Below are 24,840 nucleotides of genomic sequence, written 5' to 3'. Positions count from 1 at the left end.
AGTATACACCACTGGCACCTCATACGTGATGAGATCCGGGTGGTGGCAGGGAGTTAAGTATTCTCATGGCTTGGGGGCATTACAGGAAAGATACTGGCATGGACAGAGGAATGGCTGATGGGCAGGAGGCAGTGGGTGGGAATAAAAGGGGCCTTTTCTGGTTGGCTGCCAGCAGCAAGTGATGTTCCTCAGGGGTCAGTATTGGAACCGTTACTTTTCACATTGTTTGACAATGATTTAAATAATGGAATTGATGGCTTCGTGGCAAAGTTTGCGGATGATTCGAAGATAGGTGGATGGGTAGGTAGTGCTGAGGTAGTAATGCATTTCCAGCAGGGTTCAGACAAATTGAAAGAATAGGTAAAAAAGTGGCAGATGGAATACAGTGTTGGGAAATGTATGATAATGCATTTTGGTAAAAGGAACAATAGTGCAGACTATTATATAAATGAGGAGAAGGTTCAAACATCAGAGGTGCAGAGGGATATAGGAGTCCTCGTGCCAGACTCACAGAACATTAATTTACAAGTTAAGTCTGTGGTAAAAAAGGCAAATCTAATGTTGGCATTTATTTCAAGATGAATAAAATATAAAAGCAAGGAGATAATGCTGAGTCTTTATAAGACACTAGTCAGGCTGCACTTGGAGTATTGTCAACAGTATTGGGCCCCATATCTCAGAAAGGATGTGCTATCATTGGAAAGAGTCTAGAGGAGGTTCTTGAGGTTGATTCTGGGAATAAAGGGGTTAACATATAAAGAGCATTTGGTAGCTTTGGGCCTGTACTCAGGGGAAATTAGAAAAATGTGTGGCAATCTCATTGAAACCTACTGAATGTTGAAAGGACCAGATAGGGTGGATGTCGAGAGGATGTTTTCTATGGTGGGAGTATCCAGAATTTGAGGGCACAGCCTTAAAATTAAGGGATGGTCTTTTAGTACAGAGAGGGAAGGAGGAATTATTTTAGCCAGAGAGTAGTGAATCTGTAGAATGCTCTGCCACAACCTGTGGTGGAGGCCAAGACCATGGGTATATTTAAGGCAGAAGTTCATTGTTTTCTGCTCAGTCGGGGCATCAGAAGATATAGCAAGAAGGCAGGTGTGTGAGGTTGAGTGGGATCAGGGATTGGCCATGATGGATTGGCAGAGCAGACTCAATGGGCTGATGGCCTAATTCTGCTCCTATGTCTTATGGTCTAAAAGGGAGTCAGTAACTTTTTTCTTTAGGGTTGAATTGTCTAATACTGTAGGTAATGTATTTAGTGAGTTCAAAAGAGATGTGTGGAACAAGTTTTTTTTCACACAGCGAATGGTGAGTGCCAAGAATGTGCTGCTGGTGGAGGCAAATATAAGGCTTTCAAGAGTTTCAGACAGGCAGTGGAATGTGCAGAGAATGAAGGGATGTGGATATTGTGTAGGAAGAATAACCATATTAGAATTACAGCATGGAAACAGGCCATCTCGGCCCTTCTAGTCCGTGCCGAATGCTTACTCTCAACTAGTCCCACTGACCTGCACTCAGCCCATAACCCTCCATTCCTTTCCTGTCCATATACCTATCCATTTTTTTAAATAAATAACAAAATCAAACCTGCCTCTACCACTTCTACTGGAAGCTCATTCCACACAGCTACCACTCTCTGAGTAAAGAAATTCTCCCTCGTGTACCCTTAAACTTTTGCCTCCTAACTCTCAACTCACGTCCTCTTGTTTGAATCTCCCCTACTCTCAATGGAAAAAGCCTATCCACGTCCACTCTATCTATCCCCCTCATAATTATAAATACATCTATCAAGTCCCCCCTCAACCTTCTACGCTCCAAAGAATAAAGATCTAACTTGTTCTACCTTTCTCTGTAACTTAGGTGCTGAAACCCAGGTAATATTCTAGTAAATCTTCTCTGTACTCTCTCCATTTTGTTGACATCTTTCCTATAATTCGGTGACCAGAACTATACACAATACTCCAAATTCGGCCTTACCAATGCCTTGTACAATTTTAACATTGCATCCCAACTCCTATACTCAATGCTCTGATTTATAAAGGCCAACATACCAAAAGCTTTCTTCACCACCCTATGCACATGAGATTCCACCTTCAGGGAACTATGCACCATTATTCCTAGATCACTCTGTTCTACTGCATTCTTCAATGCTCTACCATTTACCATGTATGTCCTATTTGGATTATTCCTACCAAAATGTAGTACCTCACACTTATCAGCATTAAACTCCATCTGCCATCGTTCAGCCCACTCTTCTAACTGGCCTAAATCTTTCTGCAGGCTTGGAAAACCTACTTCATTATCCACAACACCACTTATCTTAGTATCATCTGCATACTTACTAATCCAATTTACCACCCCATCATCTAGATCATTAATGTATATGACAAACAACATTGGACCCAGTACAGATCCCTGAGGTACACCACTAGTCACCGGCCTCCAACCTGACAAACAGTTATGCACCACTACTCTTTGGCATCGCCCATCCAGCCACTGTTGAATCCATTTTGCTACTTCAATATTAATACCTAACGATTGAACCTTCCTAACTAACCTTATATGTGGAACCTTGTCAAAGGCCTTACTGAAGTCCAAATAGACAACATCCACAGCTTTACCCTCGTCAACTTGCCTAGTAACCTCTTCAAAAGATGCAATAAGATTTGTCAAACATGACCTTCCACGCACAAATCCATGTTGACTGTTCCTAATCAGGACCCCTGTCTATCCAGATAAATATATATACCATCTCTAAGAATTCTTTCCATTAATTTACCCACCTCTGACGTCAAACTGACAGGCCTTTAATTGTTAGGTTTACTCTTTGAACCCTTTTTAAACAATGGAACCACATGAGCAATACACCAATCCTCTGGCACCATCCCCCGTTTCTAATAACATTTGAAATATTTCTGTCAGAGCCCCTGCTATTTCTACACTAACTTCCTTCAAGGTCCTAGGGCAGGGGTCGGCAACCTTTACCACTGAAAGAGCCAATTGGACCGGTCTCCCACAGAAAAGAAAACACTGGGAGCCACACAACCCGTCTGACATTTAAAATGAACTAACACTGCATACAATGTTTTTTTTTTGCCTTTATGCTATGTATAAACAAACTATAATGTGTTGCATTTATGAAATCGATGAACTCCTGCAGAGAAAACAAAATTACATTTCTGCATGCAACAAAAACATTTTGAACTCCGAAAAAAAGACGTTTGGTTGAAGGTTACTTTTAAGTAAAATACTCAATGTCTATTTGAGTCCTTCTTGTATTTATAAAAAACGCCGAACTTAAATTGTCCACCAGCAGCAAAACAAAAATAACGTCAGCCAGCTGTCAACCTGAAAAATAAAAGGACTATTTCACTGAACAATGAAAAAATATGAATATACGTAAAATAATAGGCAATTAAAATATTTATCATACTTGGTTAATGGGATTTCTGCTCCTGGACCTCAGCGCACAGCGTCTGCACATCAGGGCTGTATGACGTCATCTTCATCTTTACACAGGATCGCAAGCTGTCATCTGTGAGTCGTGCGCGATGTTTCTTTTTAATAAAATTCATGTTGGAGAACACCTGCTCACATACATATGTGGATCCAAAGATCGACAGGACTCCAAGCGCATACTTTTTAATGTTTACATAAATGTCGGGGATAGCATTCCATGTTTCGAACACAAGTTTGTCCGGTTTGAGGAGGTTTTCAATATCACTCCCTTTGTGATTCTGAGCAAGAATGGCCTTCTGACGGGCAACATCTTCAAGGTCTGCTGTCAAGCGTCTAAACTTGGACACCCATATGTCTTTGTCGGCTATGTCGGCCAGTTCCATCTCAAGATCAGGTTGACTCACACCTGCCAATGCAGTCGTATTCAGTAGTGATGGATCGATGCTTAGGGGAGTGACCGGGAAGGACAATGTGTTTTTTACCTGTCTGAACTCAAAGAAGCATTTCCCAAATGATGTTTGCATTGCGATGATTGCAGAATGTAAATACTCCGAATTTATCATGTCGTGAGCTTGTATGAACTCTCTCAAATTGGGGAAGTGAGACAATGTGCCTTTCTGTAAATCTCTGGCAAGCACTGTCAACTTGCGCTCAAATGCCAAAACATCCTCCAACATGTGCAGGGCTGTGCGTCCTTTCCCCTGAAGAGCCTTGATCAGAGTGTTCAGGTGCGCTGTCATGTCTACCATGAAGTGTTGCTTTTACAGGCACTCTGGCTGTTCCAGCTTAGGAAAGGTGAGAACTTTGCTGCCCAGGAAAGTTTTCACTTCTTACAGACACGCGACAAAGTGTTTCAGCACCTCCCCTCTTGACAGCCAGCGGACTTTGTTGTGCAGCAGGAGATCAGAATATGCACTTTCCAGCTCGTCCAGTAACAAACGGAATTGACGGTGATTTAAACTTTTTGCCATTATTTTATTGACAATCTGACTGACAACATCCATTACTTCTGTGCATTCCGGAGGAAATGTTTGAGCGCACAGTGCCTCTTGGTGCAAGATGCAGTGAAAAATCAGCAGCTTTCTGTCCAGCAGCTTCTGCAGTAAAGCCACAAATCCCTTGTGCGCTCCTGTCATACTTGGTGCCCCATCAGTAGCTACTGACACCAGGTGGGTGGTCTTTATTACTTTGGTTCTTAAACAATTCAAGACAGCCTCAGAGATGTCCTCCCCCTGTGTTTGGACTTTTATTGGTATCAACTCTATCATTTCTTCCTGTGGCCCGGCAGAGTTTACATACCGGCAGAACAGCGCTATTTGTTCAATATCACATTTGTCTTTAGACTCGTTACAGGCAATCGAGTAGGCCACAGCTGAATTGATGTCTTTAATTTACTGTCTTCTGATGTCTTCTTTCATTTTTATGGTTCTGTCTTTGAAGAGAGGGGCATATCCCTGATCTTCTGCACAATTTCACTCTTGTTTTTAAAGTCCATGAATAGATGTTCTGAAATCTTAATGAAAGATTCTTTTATATATTCACCATCTGTAAACTGCTTCCCATGCCTGACTATTTCCCGAGCGGCAACAAAACTAGCATATGTCGTTGATTTTCCAGACATCATCTACTTCTTGAAATGATTTTTGCTCAGATCGACCTTCTGCATCAGTTCCAAAACGGCTTTTTTTTTCTCTCATCTCCATCCGGATATTTTTGAGCAAAGGCTGCGTGATTATTCTGGAAATGTCTTGCGACTTTTGACTTTTTCTTGTTTGCTAGTTTCTCATTGCATATTAAGCATACCGGTAAACCAGTCTCGTCAGCAGTGAAAGCAAATGAATCTGCCCACGTTTCATTAAACATTCTGTTTTCTTCAGTCACATTTCTTTTTTTAGAATTCTCCATAGTTAGCCTACCTTGGATCGAAAAATTAAAGAAATCGCGCACTGGCGGGTGTCAGGTATTGGCCGTGGTGACATATATTTATAGCGACAAAAAGCACGTTTTATTTAGATTGTACAAGATCACCATAATCTTCAAATTTAGAATTACATTTCAAAAACTAACAAACTAACATAAAATAAATTTTAATTAAATACTCATCATTTATTTTCCAAAGCCATAGGGAGCCGCAGCACAGAGATGAAAGAGCTGCATGCGGCTCTGGAGCCGTGGGTTGCCAACCCCTGTCCTAGGGAATATCCCGTCAGGATCCAGAGATTTATCCACTTTTATAATCCTTAAAAGCACCAGTACTTCTTCCTCTTTAATCGTCATAGTTTCCATAACTTCCCTACTTGTTTCCTTTACCTTACACAATTCAATATCCTTCTCCTTAGCGAATACTGAAGAAAAGAAATTGTTCAAAATCTCCCCCATCTCTTTCAGCTCCACACATAGCTGTCCACTCTGATTCTCTAAGGGACCAATTTTATCCCTCACTATCCTTCTGCTATTAATATAACTGTAAAAACCCTTTGGATTTATTTTCACCTTACTTGCCAAAGCAGCAACCTTGTATCTTCTTTTAGCTTTTCTAATTTCTTTCTTAAGATTCTTCTTACATTCTTTATATTCCTTGAGCATCTAATTTACTCCATGCTGCCTATATTTATTGTAGATATCACTCTTTTTCCTAACCAAGTTTCCAATATCCCTTGAAAACCATGGGTTTTCCAAAAAACCTTGGACTAGTTTCATTTAGGTACTTAATTACTAGTTTAATTATTTTAACACAACATTGTGGGCTAAGGGGCTGTTCCTGTGCTTTTTTTTCTTTTTTCTTCTCTCTCTCCCCCCCCTCTCTCTCCTCCTTTCTTTTTTTATCTTTTTCCTGTATTCAAAAATTCTTCTGTTTGTACATTTGCACAACTTAGAGCTTTGAGTTCCAGAACCCATTCTTTTAGGAGCACCTATCCCTTAAAATGAAGTTGTAATAAATATTATAATACTGTCTTATCAATTTGTGTTAGGATATTAGAATAGCCCTTTCAATTGACAATCCGATTCCTTATATATTATATTAATTATCTTATTACTGTAAAAGCGACTCTCAAATGATGGAGAAACTATGATTAAGGGTTTACACACTATGACTCATAAAGAGTAGTGGTGCATAACTGTTTGTCAGGTTGGAGGCCGGTGACTAGTGGTGTGCCTCAGGGACCTTCTCAGAATGGCAGGCAGTGACTAGTGGGGTACCACAAGGCTCAGTGCTGGGACCCCAGTTGTTTACAATATATATTAATGATTTAGATGAGGTCATTAAATGCAGCATCTCCAAGTTTGCGGATGACACGAAGCTGGGCGGTGGTGTTAGCTGGAGGAGGATACTAAGAGGATGCAGGGTGAGTGGGAAAATTCATGGCAGATGCAATTTAATGTGGATAAATGTAAGGTTATCCACTTTGGTTGTGTTACACCTGTGCCCCAACTCGAAGGGTACAAAGTAGCCCCCTCCTTTTTGAGAATCGCAAGATCACTATTAATTCAAGTCAGGAGACCCAGGAAATGAGAGAAAGACACGCAGAATCTACAAAGGGGTTTGGAATGTCCTGGCCCCTCAGCAATACAAAGCCACGGGAAACGGCCATTGTCTCTTGGAGACGGAATTGTGTATTGAGTACTGTACTTCATGGAAGCCCTCAGGGAATGAACAACGTGGGCTGGTTGGGGGATGGCATCATTCCAACCTGATTGACAAGTGAGACCCCGTGAGTAAGGATAAAAGAGGGTCTGGGGAACAACCCCTTTAGACACACCCGGAGAAATGCTAGAAATCCCGTGACAGCGTTTAATAGTGACAGCCGGTGGGGCTCGCGTGCATCCTTTTCCTTGGCCTAGGAATTGGCGGGTGTCCATGGAACGGTTTAGCTAAAAGGACCGACTACAAAAAAACGGAACTCTCGAAGGATCAACATCATAAAAAGGAAAAGCTGGCAAGTTTAAACATCTGTCTCTCTTGACTCCAACCAAAGGCTGCCGCCTGCATGAACTTGAGTGACTTTTATATTTCCATCGGACAATACATTATCCCCTAGACAACAACAGAGCTATTTCTTATTATTATTATACCCGCACTTTTAGATTTAGTACTGCCAACATATATTATCTGTATGTTGCATTGATCTTATTTTTACTAATTTTTACCAATAAATACTGTTAAAAAATAGTACCATCAGATTTCAACGGACCTCTCTATCTTTGCTGGTAAGTGACCCAGTTACGGGGTACGTAACAGGTTGCAAGAACAGGAAAACAGATTATTATCTGAACAATGGCTGATTAGGAAAAGGGGAGGTGCAACGAGACCTGGGTGTCATTGTATACCAGTCATTGAAGGTGGGCATGCAGGTACAGCAGGTGGTGAAAAAGGCAAATGGTATGTTGGCATTCATAGCAAAAGAACTTGAGTACAGGAGCAGGGAGGTTCTACTACAGTTGTACAAGGCCTTGGTGAGACCGCACCTAGAATATTGTGTGCAGTTTTGGTCCCCTAATCTGAGGAAAGACATTCTTGCCATAGAGGGAGTACAAAGAAAGGTTCGCCAGATTGATTCCTGGGATGGCAGGACTTTCATATGAAGAAAGGCTGGATCGACTAGGCTTATACTCACTGGAATTTAAGATTGAGGGGGGATCTTATTGAAAAGTATAAAATTCTAAAAGGATTGGATAGGCTAAATGCAGGAAGATTGTTTCTGATGTTGGGTAAATCCAGAATAAGGGGGTCACAGTTTAAGGATAAAGGGGAAGCCTTTTAGGACCGAGATGAGGAAAAACTTCTTCACACAGAGAGTGGTGAATCTGTGGAATTCTCTGCCACAGGAAACAGTTGAGGCCGGTTCATTGGCTATATTTAAGAGGAAATTATATATGGCCCTTGTGGCTAAAGGGTTCAGGGGGTATGGAGAGAAAGCAGGTACAGGGTTCCGAGTTGGATGATCAGCCATGATCATACTGAATGGCGGAGCAGGCTCGAAGGGCCGAATGGCCTACTCCTGCACCTATTTTCTATGTTTCTATGACTACTAATGCAAATGAAAGCTCAAGATTAACCTTGCAGACATCTTGGAACGCATTATCTTTCCGGTAAGGTTAATAGGGACTAAACCCAGTCCAGTTATAAATAGGACTCATCCTGGAATTATTCTTAATTGTCAATAATAACTCTAAATTTGACCTGAGAAATAGATACCGGCTGTCAGCTGAAATACCTAAGAGGTGTTTGGTCACTCTTGACTTTGTCATGAAATTTTTGTGTTTTCAAAGTCCAGAGACAAAACAATACTTCTCCAGAGATGAAAAAATCTGCAGATGCTGGAAATCCAAGCGACACACACAAAATGCTGGAGGAACTCAGCCGGCCAAGCAGTATATATGGAAAAGAGTAAACAGTCGATGTCTTGGACCAAGAGCCTTCATCAGGACTCCAGAGAGATCTCTTCTTGGATCCCCACAGTAGGGGAAACAAAAGAAGACCAGAAAATCTAAACAGAAAATGCTGGGAAAGCTCAGCGGGACAGGTAACATCTGTGAAAAGAGAAGCAGAGTTACACTCTCAGGTGCAAGATTCTTCAACATAACAGGGAAAGTGAGAAAACACAAACTTATATTGAAGAGAAGATAGGAGAGGGGTTCATCTAGATGGTTCTACAAACACTTGATTACTAGAATAATGCTGACTTCACACTACAATTTCCTTTGTCCTATTCAAACCATTCCCCACCCTCCCCACACTTCGATATTACCATTTTCTTAAGTTTTCAGTTCTGACAAAGGGTTCTTTGTTTGCGACGTTAACTCAGTTTCCCTTTCCACAGACTGTCTAACTTGCTGAGCATTTCCTATTTTGGGGGAATGGGCAGTGTAGCGGTTAGCACAACGTCTTTACAGCTTGGGGCATTTCAGAGTTCAGTGTTCAATTCCAGCACCGTCCTGTATGGAGTCTCTGTACGTGGGTTTTCCCTGGGTGCTCTGACTTCCTCCCACAGTCCAAAGGTGGACTGGGTATGTTAATCGTCCCGTAATTAGGTTAGGGGGATAACCTAATTGGGGGCTGAGGGGCAGTATGGCTGGAAGGGCCTACTCCATCACTAAAACAAAATAAAGTAACACTTCCGAGCTGGCCTAGCACATCCTTGAATGGGTTGGTCTTTGATGCAAATGGCACATTCACTGTAAGATTTTGATGTTTCATTGCACGTGACAAGAAAGTTAATCTTTAAATACATTTCTTCAGCATGATACTAATTTTCTTCTACATGTATTCTCGGAGAAAACAATCCATGGGTTTTTACACGGTTTCCAGCTCTCCATTGCACAATGGGGGCAGGGCCTTAAACCATTTAGAGACTCTGGTGACTAACAAGTTTCAGGCTTCCCCAGTACATGGTTCTGCAACATCAATCATGCATAAATTCAGTGGCCCTGGAAGACCAGCAAATTTCAGACAGAGTCAAAGGATATCTTTCACCAGGTTAATGATTTTCCTAAATGTTTACCTTGGAAACAGCTTGTTGAATGAACCATGGCAACAAAGAACAGACCTTGGTAACAAACACACTTTTCACACCTTACTGGCAAAGTCAGGAAGCTACGTTTATGTAGCACAGCCAATTCCAGGGCAGTACATGCTGGCATTGAGACCCCAGTTGTGTATCAAAACAACATATAGTTACTTCAGCACAAATGCGACACAACTCATCTGACTCTTGTCTGTTTTTTTAAAATGTGAAGTACATCAGAAGGTAAACAGCTCAGAATATTGATACGTTTATTATGCATCTTTCTGGTACCTAGTACTTTCATGTGCTATGGTTAACTACAATGATTCATAGGTTATTGTTCTTCCATGAATAATGTTCAGGTTGGTGACAAAATGACCTTTTTGCAGAACACATTTTGTTAATTAAATGCTGTCATGGCACGCAACACAATGAATCGATAGATCTGAATTATTGTAATTACGTATCATAAATATCAAACTGTTTTGCTCACAGCATTTCCCTTCCTTTCTGTCCTAGCATCCAGACTAAATCCAGTACAAGCTAGTCAGTCCTGCTACTGAAAGAGAGTGACTGTATTTCCTTCAGCACTGACATTTCAGTTCATGATAATGGTGCCCTCTGAAGAAGCTCAAATAACTTTTCAGTAAACAACTTGATTAAAGAAGTATGAGAAAGTTAAATGTTTCAACATTGAATTCAAAAGAAAACTAGAACAGTTGCTAAAATCAGAAATACTTAAAGCTGTTAATAATCCTAGCCTCTTTCAAAATCATCTCCCAGCTTTCAGCATAAGACCATAAGTTCTAGGAGCAGAATTAGGCCATTTGACCCATCCAGTCTGCTCCATCATTTCATCATGGCTGATCCATTTTTCCTCTCAGTCCCAATCTCCTGCCTTCTTCTCATACCCCTTCAAGCCCTGACCAGTCGAGAATCCATTAACCTCTGCCTTAAATATATGTAAAGACTTGGCCTCCACAGCTGCCTGTGGCAACCATTCATTACATAAGCTAACATCACCAATAGCTTGAACCTAGTCTACCCACATAGACACTATGGCCAAGAAAGTACACCACGTCTCTAAATCAGTGGAAGGCTAAGGAAATATAGCAGGTCCCCTTTTACCCACACCAATATTTTATAAATGCACCATAAAAAGTATCCAATCTGAATGCATCACAGCTTGGTATTGTAATTGCTCAACCCAACACCATAAGAAAACTTAGAGAACTGTGGACACAGCTGAGTACTTTATGGAAACACTTCCTCTCCAAGGATTCCATCTATACTTCTCACTGCCTTGGGAGAGCAGCCAACATAATCAAAGACCCATACATGAGGTATTTCAGAATTCTTAGTGAAGATACAGTAAAACATTCAGAAGAAAAGTGAAATTGGAATATCACAGAATTATTGTTATTGTACCTAAGTTGTTCAGTATTAGACTTAGATTCAGATTTATTTTCACTGACTTATATGTTGTGAAGTGTGTTGTTTCATGACAGCAGCACTGTGCAAAGACACAAAATTACTATGAATTACAAAATAAATTAATTGTGCAGAAATGGAACAAGGTAGTATTTATGGAGTAATTAGAAATCTGACGGTGTAGAGGAAGAAACTCTTCCTAAATCTATGAACATGGGTCTTCAGGTTCCTATACCTCCTCCCTGATGCTAATAACAGGAAAAGGACATGTCCCAGATTTCTACTCATGAAGAAACCACAGCAAGAAAAGAAACTTGGAATCCTTGTGGCATAATTACATTGCATTGCAATTGTTTAGTTAACTTGACCCTCCAACTTTAATGAAGCATATTTTCATTAAGAAAGAGGATGTGCGGAACTTTTGAAAAACATTTGAAGACACAAGTCCCCAGGGCTGGACAGGATATATCCAGGTTAGTAAAGGAAGCAGGGGAAAAGATTGCTGTGCCTTTGGCAATGATCTTTGCTTCTCCACTGGCTACAAGAGTCGTACTAGATGAGTGGATGGTTGCAAGTGTTAATCATAATTGCCTTGCCCATAGATGACTGGTGGTGGTTATAAAAGGAGTGTAATCTGTTTGGAGGTTTGGGACCAGTGGTTTTCTGTAGGGATCTGTTCTCTTGTGATTTTATAAATTACTTGAATGAGGATGTGAAAGGGTGGATTGATAAATTTTCAGGCGACAATGTGGTTGGTTGAGTTATGGATCGTGTAGGTTATTGTAGGTTACAATGGAGTACTGAGAGGATGCAGAGCTAGACTGAGAAGAGGTAGATGGAGTTCACCCATAAAAGATATAAGCTTGCTGTAAAAATATTCAATGTCACAAGCTGTGTGTACTAAATTCTTGTCATTTTACCAACTTTAACAATCTTCTCCTGAATGCACTGATATTTTCGCACAATTGATCTACTGCACTTGGCAGAATAAAGGGGCGGGGTGGAGAGGAGCTAACAGGTGAAAGCCAAGACCAGTTGAGCAGAAAGGCAGGTGGGTGGGGAGACGGAATGATGTAAGACTTATGTGTCAAGTCGAAGAGGTAAAGGGTTGAAGAAGAAGGAATCTAAGGGGAGAAGTCAATGGACTGTGGAAGAAATGTAAAAGAGGACAGTGGACCATGAAACAAAGGGAAGGAGGAGGGGAACCTTACATAGATGAGGGGAAGTGAAGAAATGAGAGGGTAACCAGAATTGGGAATGGAAGCTGTTCATTGTCACTTTAGAAATTTTAAAGGAAACAAGTCAATTGCACCATTTCCATTAATTTAGCCCCACTTTCAGTAGTCTATTGTGTATTGTTTATAGTTAATTGGTGTAATTAATTACTATTCCAAACATACATTGCCCATACGCTTGATAAATCGCTTTCAGTATCATTATAACATCATATTTTGATCACTAAAAATTTGCGTTATGTAATGTAATGTATAGTTGCTTAATTGATATATTACTTGACTGTTGAATTATTACATAGACTGCAATCAGTTACAATATCCAACAGATTAAAGCAGAAATATCTGAATGTGTTACATGATCTCACAGATTAACATGAGCACTGTACTGTTCTTTAAATAAGGCAGTCAGGATAATTTGATTAAATTACTTCCCCAGTTCAAGTAGATTAGTTGTCACAATGGGTTCCCTTTGATTTCTCGTCTTTATTTTAACTGTTTCAATATCAGCTGATGACAGTTTGAAGCTATCATTTTCTTTTCTAAATCTCAGCAGAGGCCATCATTTGTCAGTTTTCAATTGTATCAGTGTGTGGGCGCATTGTTCAAAAACTCTGAACTTTGAATAGTGCAATCATCACCACAGAAATACCGTGAGATACCTTTTTTTGCTTCATTAAGCAAAGCTAACAGCATGATAATGAAGTAAAAAAAAACATTCTACCGGTTATATATTCTGCAATCAAAAAAGCATCTGAAAACATTATTGTTAATTCAATGCAGCTTTTGAAAAGAGGACAATGTCTTTGCTAAACAACTATATTCCTTTATTAGTTGCAAATAATTTCAAATGATTCCAACCTTAATAATTTAGTTTCAAGCAATGAAACCTGCTTTGATGAATCAGGCAAATTCTTCACCGAGTCCCTGTCTTGGTATCTTCTGTAATAGTTAAGTCTCTGGAATTATTCTACCACTTCGTCTACAAGGCACCTTTTCGTATGTTCCTCTCTACATAGTTCAGACATATACTCAGTGAATACTTCACTAGGTACACCTGTTCACCTGTTTGTTAATGTAAATATCTAATCAGCCAATTATGTGACAGCAACTCAATGCATAAAAGCATGCAGACAAGGTCAAGAATTTCAGTTGTTTTTTTCCGATCAAATGTCAGAATGGAGAAGAAATGTAATCTATGTAACTTTGACCATGGAATGATTGTTGATGCCAAACAGGATGGTTTGAGTATCTCAGAAACTGATGACATCCTGGGACTTCCATGCACAGCAATCTCTAGTTTACAGAGAATGAAACAAAAAAAAAACAACCACAAGGTCAAAAACAGCTTGTTAATGAGAGAGGTCGGAGGAGAATTCTAGACTGGTTCAAGCTGACATGAAGGTGACAGTAACTCCACTAAGCCATGCTTTACAACAATGGTGTGCAGAACAGCATCTTTAAATGCACAACACATCAAACTTAAAGTGGATGGGCTACAGCCAGCAGAAAGGCAGTGGTTTACATCCAGACATATGCTTTGGCAATATGATTCTGTTGAGTCAGTCCAAGGACAAGATCAATAAATGCATGTAATCTAAATCAGATTAAAGAAATAACAACTAGAAACTAGACCCATCCACACAATAGATTATTCTAGTGAATGATACTTTTGATGAAAAAAGTTCCAATAAGCCATTTCCTGAAAAGTACACCAGAAATAAAAAAGACATTAAAACAATATTGCAATATTAAGTAATAGCACTAATTGGAGAGCATTCAAGCCTTTCACAGATACATGTGAGCTTTTATCACTTCTGTGAGTTACTGCATTCAGAAAATGACTTTCAAGCACATAATTGATCGGTCAGTGGGAATGGAGTTTGGAATGTTTTCTTTGGTGAAGTCCTTAAGCAGGTTGAAGCTTAAAATTCATTCAGTGCTGGTATGAACTTGAGGTGCTCACGTTTTTCAACCAAGTCCTTTCAGAATTGAACTCAGTCTGAATTAACCAGTTTTGCAGGATTTCTTTGCAGCAATAATCCTGAATTCTTTTGCACTGTTACCAAGGATACAGATTGCCAGGAACCGCATGTTCACAGGTACCATGGACAGCTGATACCGCACCTGAAGCACTTTGGTCTCCAATTCAAATTACAGAACATTACAGTGCCTGAGCACTTAACTTAACCTGAAACTCCAGTGCGGCTCCAAAGCAGAAATCCACCAATGGAGGAAATATTCATTAGATATGCACCATTTAATTCAAAAGAAAGCAACATCAATAGGAAAAATTATCTGGTGCTTTCCCGGTGTATATGACAAGTAAAGCCTTTTCGGGCTTTCTGCCAGGTACAGGTATCAATTGTAACTGACATTTTGATGACAAACTCTGCCTACATCATCAAAGATTATGTCTGGGCATGTCTAGTCTGGTGGTATTTATACCCCTGTAGTCCGTCTCTCCTGACTGGTTAGTCCTCATCCAATCAGGTTTTTGTTCTCCCACCTGTCTACAATCGAATTCTAATTCTTACTTAGTGCGAGACCTTTGGCTTTGTTAAAATTTGATCGGTGGTTGGTCCATTGTTTGTCATTTATATCAACAATCTGGGTGATGATGTGGTAAAGTGGATCAGTAAATTTGTGGATGACACCAAGATTGGGGGTGTAGTGGAGAGCGATGAAGACAGTCAAAGCTTGCAGAGGTATCTGGACCAGCTGCAAAAATGGGTTGTAAAATGGCAGATGGAACTTAATGCTGTTATGAGGTGTTGCACTTAGGGAGGATCAACCAATGTGGATATTACATGGTAGAGGCAAAGAGGCAGAGCAATGAGGAGTACAGTAGGACAGATGGATCTGGGAATACAGGTCCATAATTCTTTGGAAGTTGCACCACAGGTAGATATGATCATAAATAAAGCTTTTGGCACATTGGCTTTTATATATCAATTATTGAGTAAAGGGCTTGGGATGTTGTGTTGAAGTTGTATGACATTGGTGAGGCCTGATTTGGAGTATTGTGTGCAATTTTGGTCACCCACCTATAAGAAAGATATCAATAAGATTGAAAAGGGTGCAGTGAAAACTTACAAGGATGTTGCTGTGTCTTGAAGACTTGAGTTATAGGGAAAGGTTGAATAGGTTAGGATTTTATTCTCTAAAATATAGCAGATTGATGGGAAATTTAATAGAGGTTTACAAAATTATGAGGGTATAAATAGGGTAAATGCAAGCTTGCTTTTCCTGCTGAGGTTGGGTGGGACTAGAACTAGATATCATGGGTTAAGGCTGAAAGGTGAAATGTTTAAGGGAAATGTTGGGTACCTTTTGCTAGGTGTTATAACAGAAAACCAATAAACAGAGTGGATCTGTTCAAAGGCATGATTATTACTTGCAAGGAGAAGACCACCTACACTCCCCAGATGGCTGGGACTTCTGTTTTACAACTTACCAAGTTCATTTTTATATAAGTTTTCAGGCTATTCTTTGTTAACTGTTCTGGGAGTCATCTGCAGTAGTCAAAGCCACACAATATAGCAATCTTCCCTTAGTTACACAATGCACAATGATCAGAACATTACTTACCTCCTATTATGTACACACTTAGCACTCTGGGATTATACAAGTTCCATTTGGTAAATTTACATGATTAAATACATAAAAATATGCAAAGTTTCAAATATATTTCCACAGGAAAATGAGGGGAAACTTCACTCAGAGGGCGCTGAGAGTGTGGAATAAGCTGCAAGAGCAAGTACTGGATGTGGAGTCGATTTCAGCATTTAAGAGGAATTTGGATAGGTTGAATCTCAGGGTTGATAGGTACATGGATGGGTGCATGAAGGGCTATGGTCCTGGTGCAGGTTGATGGGACTAAGCAGATTTGGCTTGGCATTTCTGCTTTCTGCTTCTATTTCTGCTCTAAAAGCAGGTTTGGCATTTCTGCTTCTGTGCTATACTGTTCCATGACTCTATTCTATTCTACCTCAGCGAGTCAAGTAGCATCTATGTGAGGAAAGCAACTGTCAACCCCAAATGTCAACAATCATCACCATTAACTTCATTTAGGATTTCTGTGGGTCAGTTCTCAGTGCTATTTCAGTCAGGAACCCAACTTTGTGGAAAAATATCAAACTTTACAGTACAACAAAAAGCTTCTCTTCTGTACTGGGGAACAGAGAAGCATAGACCGACCCGCCCCTCGAGTGTAAACATTGATCTTATTCTTTAATTTACCCTTTTTGGTTTGTGCTTTACACTTAAACCTTTTCAGACTACACATGAGCAATGATCTCTTTTTGATCATGGTTCTAAGGTCAGTGAGTCCTTGTTTTTCATGTGATAATGAGTTCTTCTTTCCATGTAAACACACTTACTCCAATGCTTTGACTTCCTGGCACACAGTTTTATGTAACAGCTTGTCAAATCCCATTTGGAAATATTAATACTGTAGTATATCTCTAAATGTTTCTTTCTTTTGACTGTAACGATCAGCTTGTCACCTCCTCAAAGAACTCTAGCAAACTTAATCTTCCCTTTTCATAAAGCAATATTGTCTTGGTTCAATTGTATTAAGCTTCTCTAAATAATATTGTCTTTAATTAGAGACTCCAGCATCTTGCTAACAAGATGTAAATGGATTATAGTTCTCCACCTTTTGTCTCCCTCCTTTCTTGAAGAAAGCTTTATTTGAATTTTTTTAATTCATTGGCTTACACAGGAACTTTGAAAAACTTCAGTTGATGCCTCAATACCAATGCCCTTGAATGGAAAATCTATAAGAAGTAGTGAATATGACCCAGTCCATCATGGCTAAAACCTTCCTCACCATTGAGCACATCTATGAGGAGTATTGTCATAGGAGAGCAGCATTCATCATCAGAGGCCCCCACCACTGAGGTCACGCTCTCTTCTCGCTACTGCCATCAGGAAAAAGATAAAGAAGCCTCAGAACTTACACCACCAGGTTCAGGGACAGTTATTGCTCCTCAACCATCAGGCTCTTGAACCAAGGGGTTAACATCACTCAACTTCATTTGCCCCATCACTGAAATGTTCCCACAAACTATGAACTCACTTTCAAGGACTTTTCATCTTATGTTCTCGATATTTATTTATTTATTAATATTATTGTTGTTCCTTTCTTTTTGTGTTTGCACAATTTGTTGTCTTTTGCACACTGGATCTATGCTTAGTTGCCGTGGTCTATCACTGATTTGATTATTTATTGAGTATGCCCACAAGAAAATGAATCTCAGAGTTGGATATTGTGACATATATGTAGTTTGTTAATAAATTTTAACTTTGATGCAGGCCACGGAGTCCTTGTGGATTGTCTACTTTAATCCTGTTCGTTTTTCCAATACCTTGTTCCTTATGATAGGGTTTGTAACAATTTTTTTCATGCAGTTTGCAACAATCCCATCTGTTATCTTTCAGATATTTGTAGTGTCCTACACCATGAAGTCTAAAGTATTAGTTTAAATTATAAATCATATAAGAAGAATGTTTCTTCTTATTAAGTCTCACCTCCAGGGGTCCACACTTAACTTAACTACCCTCTTCCTTTTAGTATATCCATAAAGGTTCTTGCTGTTTGTTCTGATATTACTTGCCAATTTTCTCTTAAGAATCAATTTTCTCCCTCATTAGTTTTGTCATCTCTCATTGCTGGTTGCTGACAAATTCCCAGTTTAAGCAAAACCAATTTATTGTGTGTGGTTTTATAAATAAAACTTCTGAATAACATTTGGGAAGCTGGTGTCTCCTTAGTGATTTGCAAAATTGTGTTTTAATTTGAGAATTCTGGATCGTTGTGAAAAATTACCAAAAAATGTGATGAGGCCAGTCAACGTCTGGCCAGATAAATGAGGATTCAAGAGGACTTCTGTCAAATCTGCAGGATCAACTTCGGATAAACACTAATTATGCCCACAATTGTGAGGTTCTTTCGACAACATGGATAGGTGTATATTAGGGTGTATCAAATTACATAATATAGTTTGGTTATTATAAATACTATTATACTGAGTGTTAATTAATATGCATCTCCTGATTTGCCTACTTATTTAATCTATATGCTGAACACATCATGAGGAATGCTGGTCTAAAGGACTCAAATGTTGGAATCAAAATTGCCGGACAAAATATTAACAACCTCAGATATGCAGATGATACTTCTCTAATGGCTGAAAGTGAGGAGGATCTAAAGAAGCTTCTAATCAAAGTGAAAGAAGAAAGTGCAAAAGCTGGCTTGTTGCTTAAAATTAAGAAAACCAAGATTATGTCGACCAGCCCTACTAACTTCATGGTAATAAGTGGAAAGGAAGTAGTGACAGATTTGTCTTTCTCGCTTCAAGGATTTCTATAGATGGTAACTGCAGCCACAAAATTAATTGGTGCTTACTTCTGGGGAGGGCAGTAAAGGCAAATTTAGATTAAACTACTGAAGAGCAGTGACACAAAATCGTCTATGAAGATCGGTATAGTCAAGTCTATGGTATTTCCGGTTGTGATGTATGGCTGTGACAGTTGGACTATTAGTAGACTAAGTACAAAAGAATTGATGCCTTTGAACTTGGATGCATGAGGTAAGTGTTAAAAAAGTTAATTGGACAGCAAGAAGATCCAACAAGTTAATACTTGAAGAAATACAGCTAGGCTGCTCACTAGGAAGCTTCATTGTGAGACAAAAGCTCAAATATTTTGGCAGCATCATGAGAAGACAGGGTTCCTTGAAGAAGACTCTCATGTTAGGTAAAGCAGAAAGTAAAAGCAGAGGACAATGGAGGCTATGATGATGGACAATATTACTCAGACAATACGTATGACCTTGGGGGATCTTAGAGAAGTAGTTCCCAACAAGAAGGCTTGGTGTACAGGAGTCCATGAGGTCATGAAGAGTTGGACTCGACTTAACAACTGCACAACAACAAATAAGCAATTGTGACATTCTTCATTAATATCCAACATTATTTTAAGTTCATAAAACATGCTGACAGACTTAATATCTGAAAAGTAGTGTTACTATTTGAGTTGAGTATGATGTTCTCCCAAGGTGTTATTCTCTTAATGGAGAATGCCTGTATTTGATTTTATTTAACATGGGGAGCCTGTTGCACAGGCAGCCACCACACAGTCCTTGAAAGATTGGAGTCAGTATTCTGCGACATGACACGCAAGACGCTTCATTGTTGCGGCCTTCCTCTGCCTTCAGTGCTGTTGTGATGTGTCATCATCTTCCGCCAGCTCCACAGCTGACATCTTTATTGGATCGTTCTTTGTCTGGAACCTTCCCCTTGAATGTACTGCCATGTGACCCTACCAGGAGCTAAACTCTAGATAGTATTGCTCTCGGGATCCCGGGAACTCACAAGGTTCTCCATCATGAAAAGATCATTTTCCTTGGAGAAGATTATCTTTATATAAATGTGTGAACCTTGTGGATGAGCTACTAATTTAAAACAAAATATAGCCACCACAGCAAATAGCAATGTAGCATTCTGTTCTAATGCATCTCCTGATTTGCATAAAAGCCAGTACTCTGACCAGTGTTGTAATGATACTTGAATTCGTTGAATTTTATTGTTTCATGATGCAATATTTAGTATGCACTAAATTACATCCTCAGTGAACAATATATAGGACCTTTACTTCCAAATATCTTGATTTGTTTTAATTGACAGTGTCAATTAAGATGCTATCTATGTCAGATGATTAGATACAGTGAATCAATAGCTTACAACCAGAACAAATATTTGCAATTTATTGATATTGTAAAAAGATGTAAGTAATCCTTAACATAACATTAGCTTACAATTGTGCAACTAAAAATACTGACAGTCCAAAATTTGACAAGCACTGTACAGTCATGTATTGTGTAATTTGATCACACAGATAGCTTCCCAAAATTGTCAACATCAGAAGTAATGTTTGAGAATAGAAGGCAAGAGCTTTCAAAAAGATAGAACAATACGCCAAAACTGGTCTTTTAAACTCTACACATCAAAGGAGTGCAAAATCTTAAAAATCAATATTCACAAGTGAAGGGAAGTACTGTTTGTTTATAAAGCCGATGCTTAATAATCAGAATAGTCAGCATCACAGAAATGTTAATGACACAAGTTAATGAAATTGACCTTCATTATTTAAAGGTTTGCAAGGAGAAGAGCTCTTTTAGTAATGTGGAAATGAGAAAGACCTTTCAAAGCCTATTTATCAAATAATCTCACTCACCCACCTTGCTATCCAGCTAGCACATGAACAGTGCTCCTCAATGTTTCCACACCTTGATCCAACTGAATATTCAGAAGTCATATAATCAAAGAACATATATTTCACAGCCATACCGTTTGTGTTGCCGGTAAGCATAAGGGCAGCTCCATGCGGAACACAAAAACTGTGTGCTTTACTGGGATTATTGTGACTCCCAACTAAGGGGTATGACTGCCATTTTGTCCTGCTTCTCAGAGACCCAGCTGAAACAATAAATACACTGAAGACAAGGTTAAGGCAGATCTTTTAGTCCTGACGTTTGCTCCAGAACTCATCACTGCTGTGACAGATGTAAGTTTTACAAAAAGAAAAACATACTCAACTTGAAGAAGCCAAAAAATATTTCCAACGTACCAATATTGATTTTATACTAAAGAAAAAATGTTCACTGGCCATGACTGAGAAAGCAACTACCTTTTTCAAGGTTGTGTTTTGTAATTCCAAAACAAAAATTGAATTGATAGAAAAACAAGGAGCCAGTAGATAAACATATGTACTTCATTTTTACAGTAAGCAAGGCATGCACTTATCATGTGGTAGGTAGTGTCGCAACATATGCAATTCAAGTATTTTTACATATAACTCATAATTATTTAAATGAACAAGGATCCTTAAACAATATATTTACAATATTGCCCAAATATTGCTGAAATATTAAGCACATAACAACCCTGCATAGCTATAAACTCCAACTCAATGTAGAATGCATCTTAACTATATGTACAATATACTATATAATACAACTTCTATACAGACATCCACAACGTAATAAATTTAAAATTCTCCCATTCAGACCTAAAGATTTAATCACACTGGAGGATTTCTTACACGTAGGATGACGTCTTTCCTGACAAGACCTTCAACTTGGAAGGTGGAATATGTGCCTGTGAAAACAAGCTCAGGTCTGGGCCCTCCTTCATTGTGGTTGTACTGCAGTTTGCAGCTCTGGACACCTCTCTTTTTCCTTTTTCTTCGTCTAGTTTGCACATCCTGATCTTGGAGAAATGCAATTAGTTCACTGGAGTATTCACTTATTAATCCTTCTATTGTTTCCTTTACAATCTGATCTCTCTCCTTGGTTTCCTCATCTACAACATCATCTGATGGATTCTCTGTTTTCACATCTCCACTGACCCCTTTCTTTTTGGCCTTCCATTCACCCAGCTGGGCTTTGGTCTTTGCATCTACTTTTACAAGCAGCTTTTTGTCTCACACTTGAAGTTCATGCAATAACTTTAATGCATGTGGAAAAGATTCTAGTTCTTTATACTCACAATTGTCTAATACTTGCAAAATTTCCTGAAGCTCCTTACACTCTCTTCCAGCTTAAAACCAAGCCACATTTCGCAAGTAACTGCCTGATTAACATATCAGAATCTTTCTTACAGTAGATACGTTGTCTACAAAAACTGTTGTAGTCATTCCTTTGTTTTCATCACTTTCAAGATTCCTCTGAATAACACGATCCTTCCTTGGTCCAACATGCTTTCCAATCAGAGGCATAAAGATTGGCATCAACACCTGTTTGCTCTCTGTTAGTTCATGATCTACAGCATGGAAACAGTTGTGGCATCATCCAATATCTTTCTTAATTCACCTTCAGTTGACTCTATTTCAGGGTGGATGGATTTCCAGTCAAGTTGTAGTTCTCTCAGACGATCATGTCCCCACAATGTTGGCCCTCCTATTTTTACCATATACAAGCCCAACGTGGCTTGTTAGTTGTTGTATTTCACTGTTACAAATGTCATTCCCACAGGAATGATCTTTTCTGCAGTATAAGATCTTAGCTGGATATCTACATGCTTCAGTTTAGTATCTTTGAAATGCCGTTCACTCATTCTGTGGAATGACTGAAACTGCCGAGACAGTGTCTAATTCAATTATAATTAATTTGCTGTTCACTTCTGGTGTAAGCCATATTGTTTGTCTATTGTTAGCTTTCACATTATAAATCTCAAGGCTACCTAGTCCTGTGTCACTCTCATCATTATCAGATTTTTCATCAGCAAAATGCAGATTAGTGCTCTTTTTGAAACTGAATCTTTTTCTCTTCCCTGTGTAGTCCATTTATTTTTGGCTGCCGGACATACTCTTTGTAAAGTGTCCTCTTCTGTTATATGTTCTGCAAACTTCGCCTTTAAATCTGCATTGGTCTGGTGTACGTGAGCCCCTGTCACAATGTTAACATAGTTTGTTCGGCCAGGTCGATTTCTGTTTAGACATTGCAATTTTGTTCATGCTCATTTTCATTCCTGACTGCAACTCAGTTGTGCCTTTGTCTGCTGTTTCCATTGATAGAGCAATTTCAACTACTCTTTTAAATGTACGCTGTGTTTCAGTTAGGAGCCGATTTTGAATGCTTTCTTGTAAAATTTCCCCAAACTAAATGATTTCTCAGTGTATCATTAAGCTCGTCAGTGAACTGACAATACTTGGACAGCTTCTTCATTTAACCACATACACTGGACTCCCCTTCCCTTTGATTCCGCTTATGAAACCTAAAGTGTTCTACAATCAATAATGGCTTCAGGTCTAAGTGTTTCTACAGAACCTTCATGATACCAGCACAGCTCATTTTGGCTGGTTTGGTTGGAGCAGTTAAACATCTAAGCAAATTGTATGCCTTTAAATCCAATCCACTCAGCAAAATTGACATATGCTTCTCACTGGCTATCTAATTTACTTCAAAATACTGCTCAACCTGCTCAGTATACAATATCCAGTTATTTGTTGTGTAATCAAACACATCAGTCTTTCCAATGTAGCCAGCTATTTCTTCTGTTTTTCAGGATTATTGAATTGACTATTTCTTACATCCTTCACATACATGAGGAGTGAAAATCTTTATGTTGCTATCACCTAATGCTCACTGTTTATTAACCCATGAACTCATCAGTTTCTTGCCTTTTTTAAAAAAAATCTCCTGTGTCTGTCAATTTTTCTGATGGGCACATGCTGCGCTTTTTTTTACTCGACTGTTTCTAGCTGCACTTTTTTTAAAAAAATGTTTCACTGCGCTTCAACAGGTAGGCAGTTGATTCGGGTTCATTTTAAAAATACTTTGTCATCTCTGGTATGTTTTCTAACTCCAAAACATAAAAAGGCTAATTGAAAGGAAAACAAGGAACCAGGAGATAAATGTGTGTACTTTGTTTTTACTTTAAGTGAGGCGGGCACTTATCACATGTAGCGTATTTTTACATATATCCCTTAATGAATTATTTAAATGAACAAGAATGCTTAATCAAACATAATAAATACACAACCCTTTAAAAACAAAAGTGCATAAAAAAATGCTGGAACTACCTAGCAAGTCATGTCACATAGGTGGAGAGTGAAGGGATTCAAAACAATGTCCTATCTTGGTTTAATACCAACCCACTTAATTGAATCATAGAAAGTGATTTCCTTCACGACCTGCACCTGCTGCTCGCAATGTATGAGAGTATGCTATGCTTGAAAGACTAGTCCATTCCCACTGCATCTACCCATGACTTTCATCAGCAGGGGCAAATGCTTCATCATATGAATGAGAGGTCACTGGCCAAAGTGCTAAATGTGTTTCTCTCCCTGTCGGTGCCGAGTATTGCCAGCATTTCACGTTATAGTTTTAATTTTAATGTTCGTTCCTAGTCTGCGTCTGATTGCTGACATCAACACCTCGAAAAGCAAATCTCCTGCAGTGATTAATTTTCCCACCATTTCTTACCATAGGGTGCAGGCCTACACTTTTGGACAAAGTGCTTTTTAACCCGACAGCACCTGACATGGCATGGGTACGAGACAGCGGCCCGTGCAGTATTGTTGGCATTTACCGTGAGCTCAGATGGGTATTCGGCGGTGCCCTTGCGCCCTACGTTCAATCCGCGAGGAGCTCTGGAACGCCGCGCGGTAAATTAAATCGCTTTGCCCGGGGAGCGGCCGTT

The 24,840-nt window shown here is 39.3% G+C and overlaps 2 protein-coding genes across 6 annotated transcripts in view; one reads left to right on the top strand and one right to left on the bottom strand.

The window, feature by feature from the left end:
• Positions 1 to 3,182: 3,182 nt before the first annotated feature.
• On the bottom strand, positions 3,183 to 4,856 carry LOC132390733 (uncharacterized). The gene is made up of 2 exons (XM_059963282.1): positions 3,437 to 4,856; positions 3,183 to 3,351 (listed from the first exon to the last, which is right to left on the bottom strand). The coding sequence occupies exon 1, from the start codon at positions 4,209 to 4,211 to the stop codon at positions 3,441 to 3,443; it is 771 nt and encodes a 256-aa protein (XP_059819265.1). The 5' UTR covers positions 4,212 to 4,856; the 3' UTR covers positions 3,183 to 3,351; positions 3,437 to 3,440.
• A 5,131-nt stretch (positions 4,857 to 9,987) lies between these two features.
• Positions 9,988 to 24,840, top strand: part of LOC132391152 (copper-transporting ATPase 2-like) — a 98,122-nt gene continuing 83,269 nt past the window's right edge. For 3 of the 5 annotated variants that reach the window (XM_059963991.1, XM_059963989.1, XM_059963985.1), the window contains exon 1: positions 20,271 to 24,805. The gene's annotated coding sequence lies outside the window, so the exon portion shown is untranslated. Of the gene's footprint in view, positions 10,212 to 20,270; positions 24,806 to 24,840 lie in introns of those variants that run through there. The other 2 variants (XM_059963988.1, XM_059963986.1) reach the window with 2 other exon arrangements.

The sequence above is a fragment of the Hypanus sabinus genome, chromosome 3, assembly GCF_030144855.1.
Source record: "Hypanus sabinus isolate sHypSab1 chromosome 3, sHypSab1.hap1, whole genome shotgun sequence".
NCBI lineage: Eukaryota > Metazoa > Chordata > Chondrichthyes > Myliobatiformes > Dasyatidae > Hypanus > Hypanus sabinus.
Note: the sequence above shows the minus strand (reverse complement) of the source record. Positions and strands in the feature narration are given on the sequence as shown.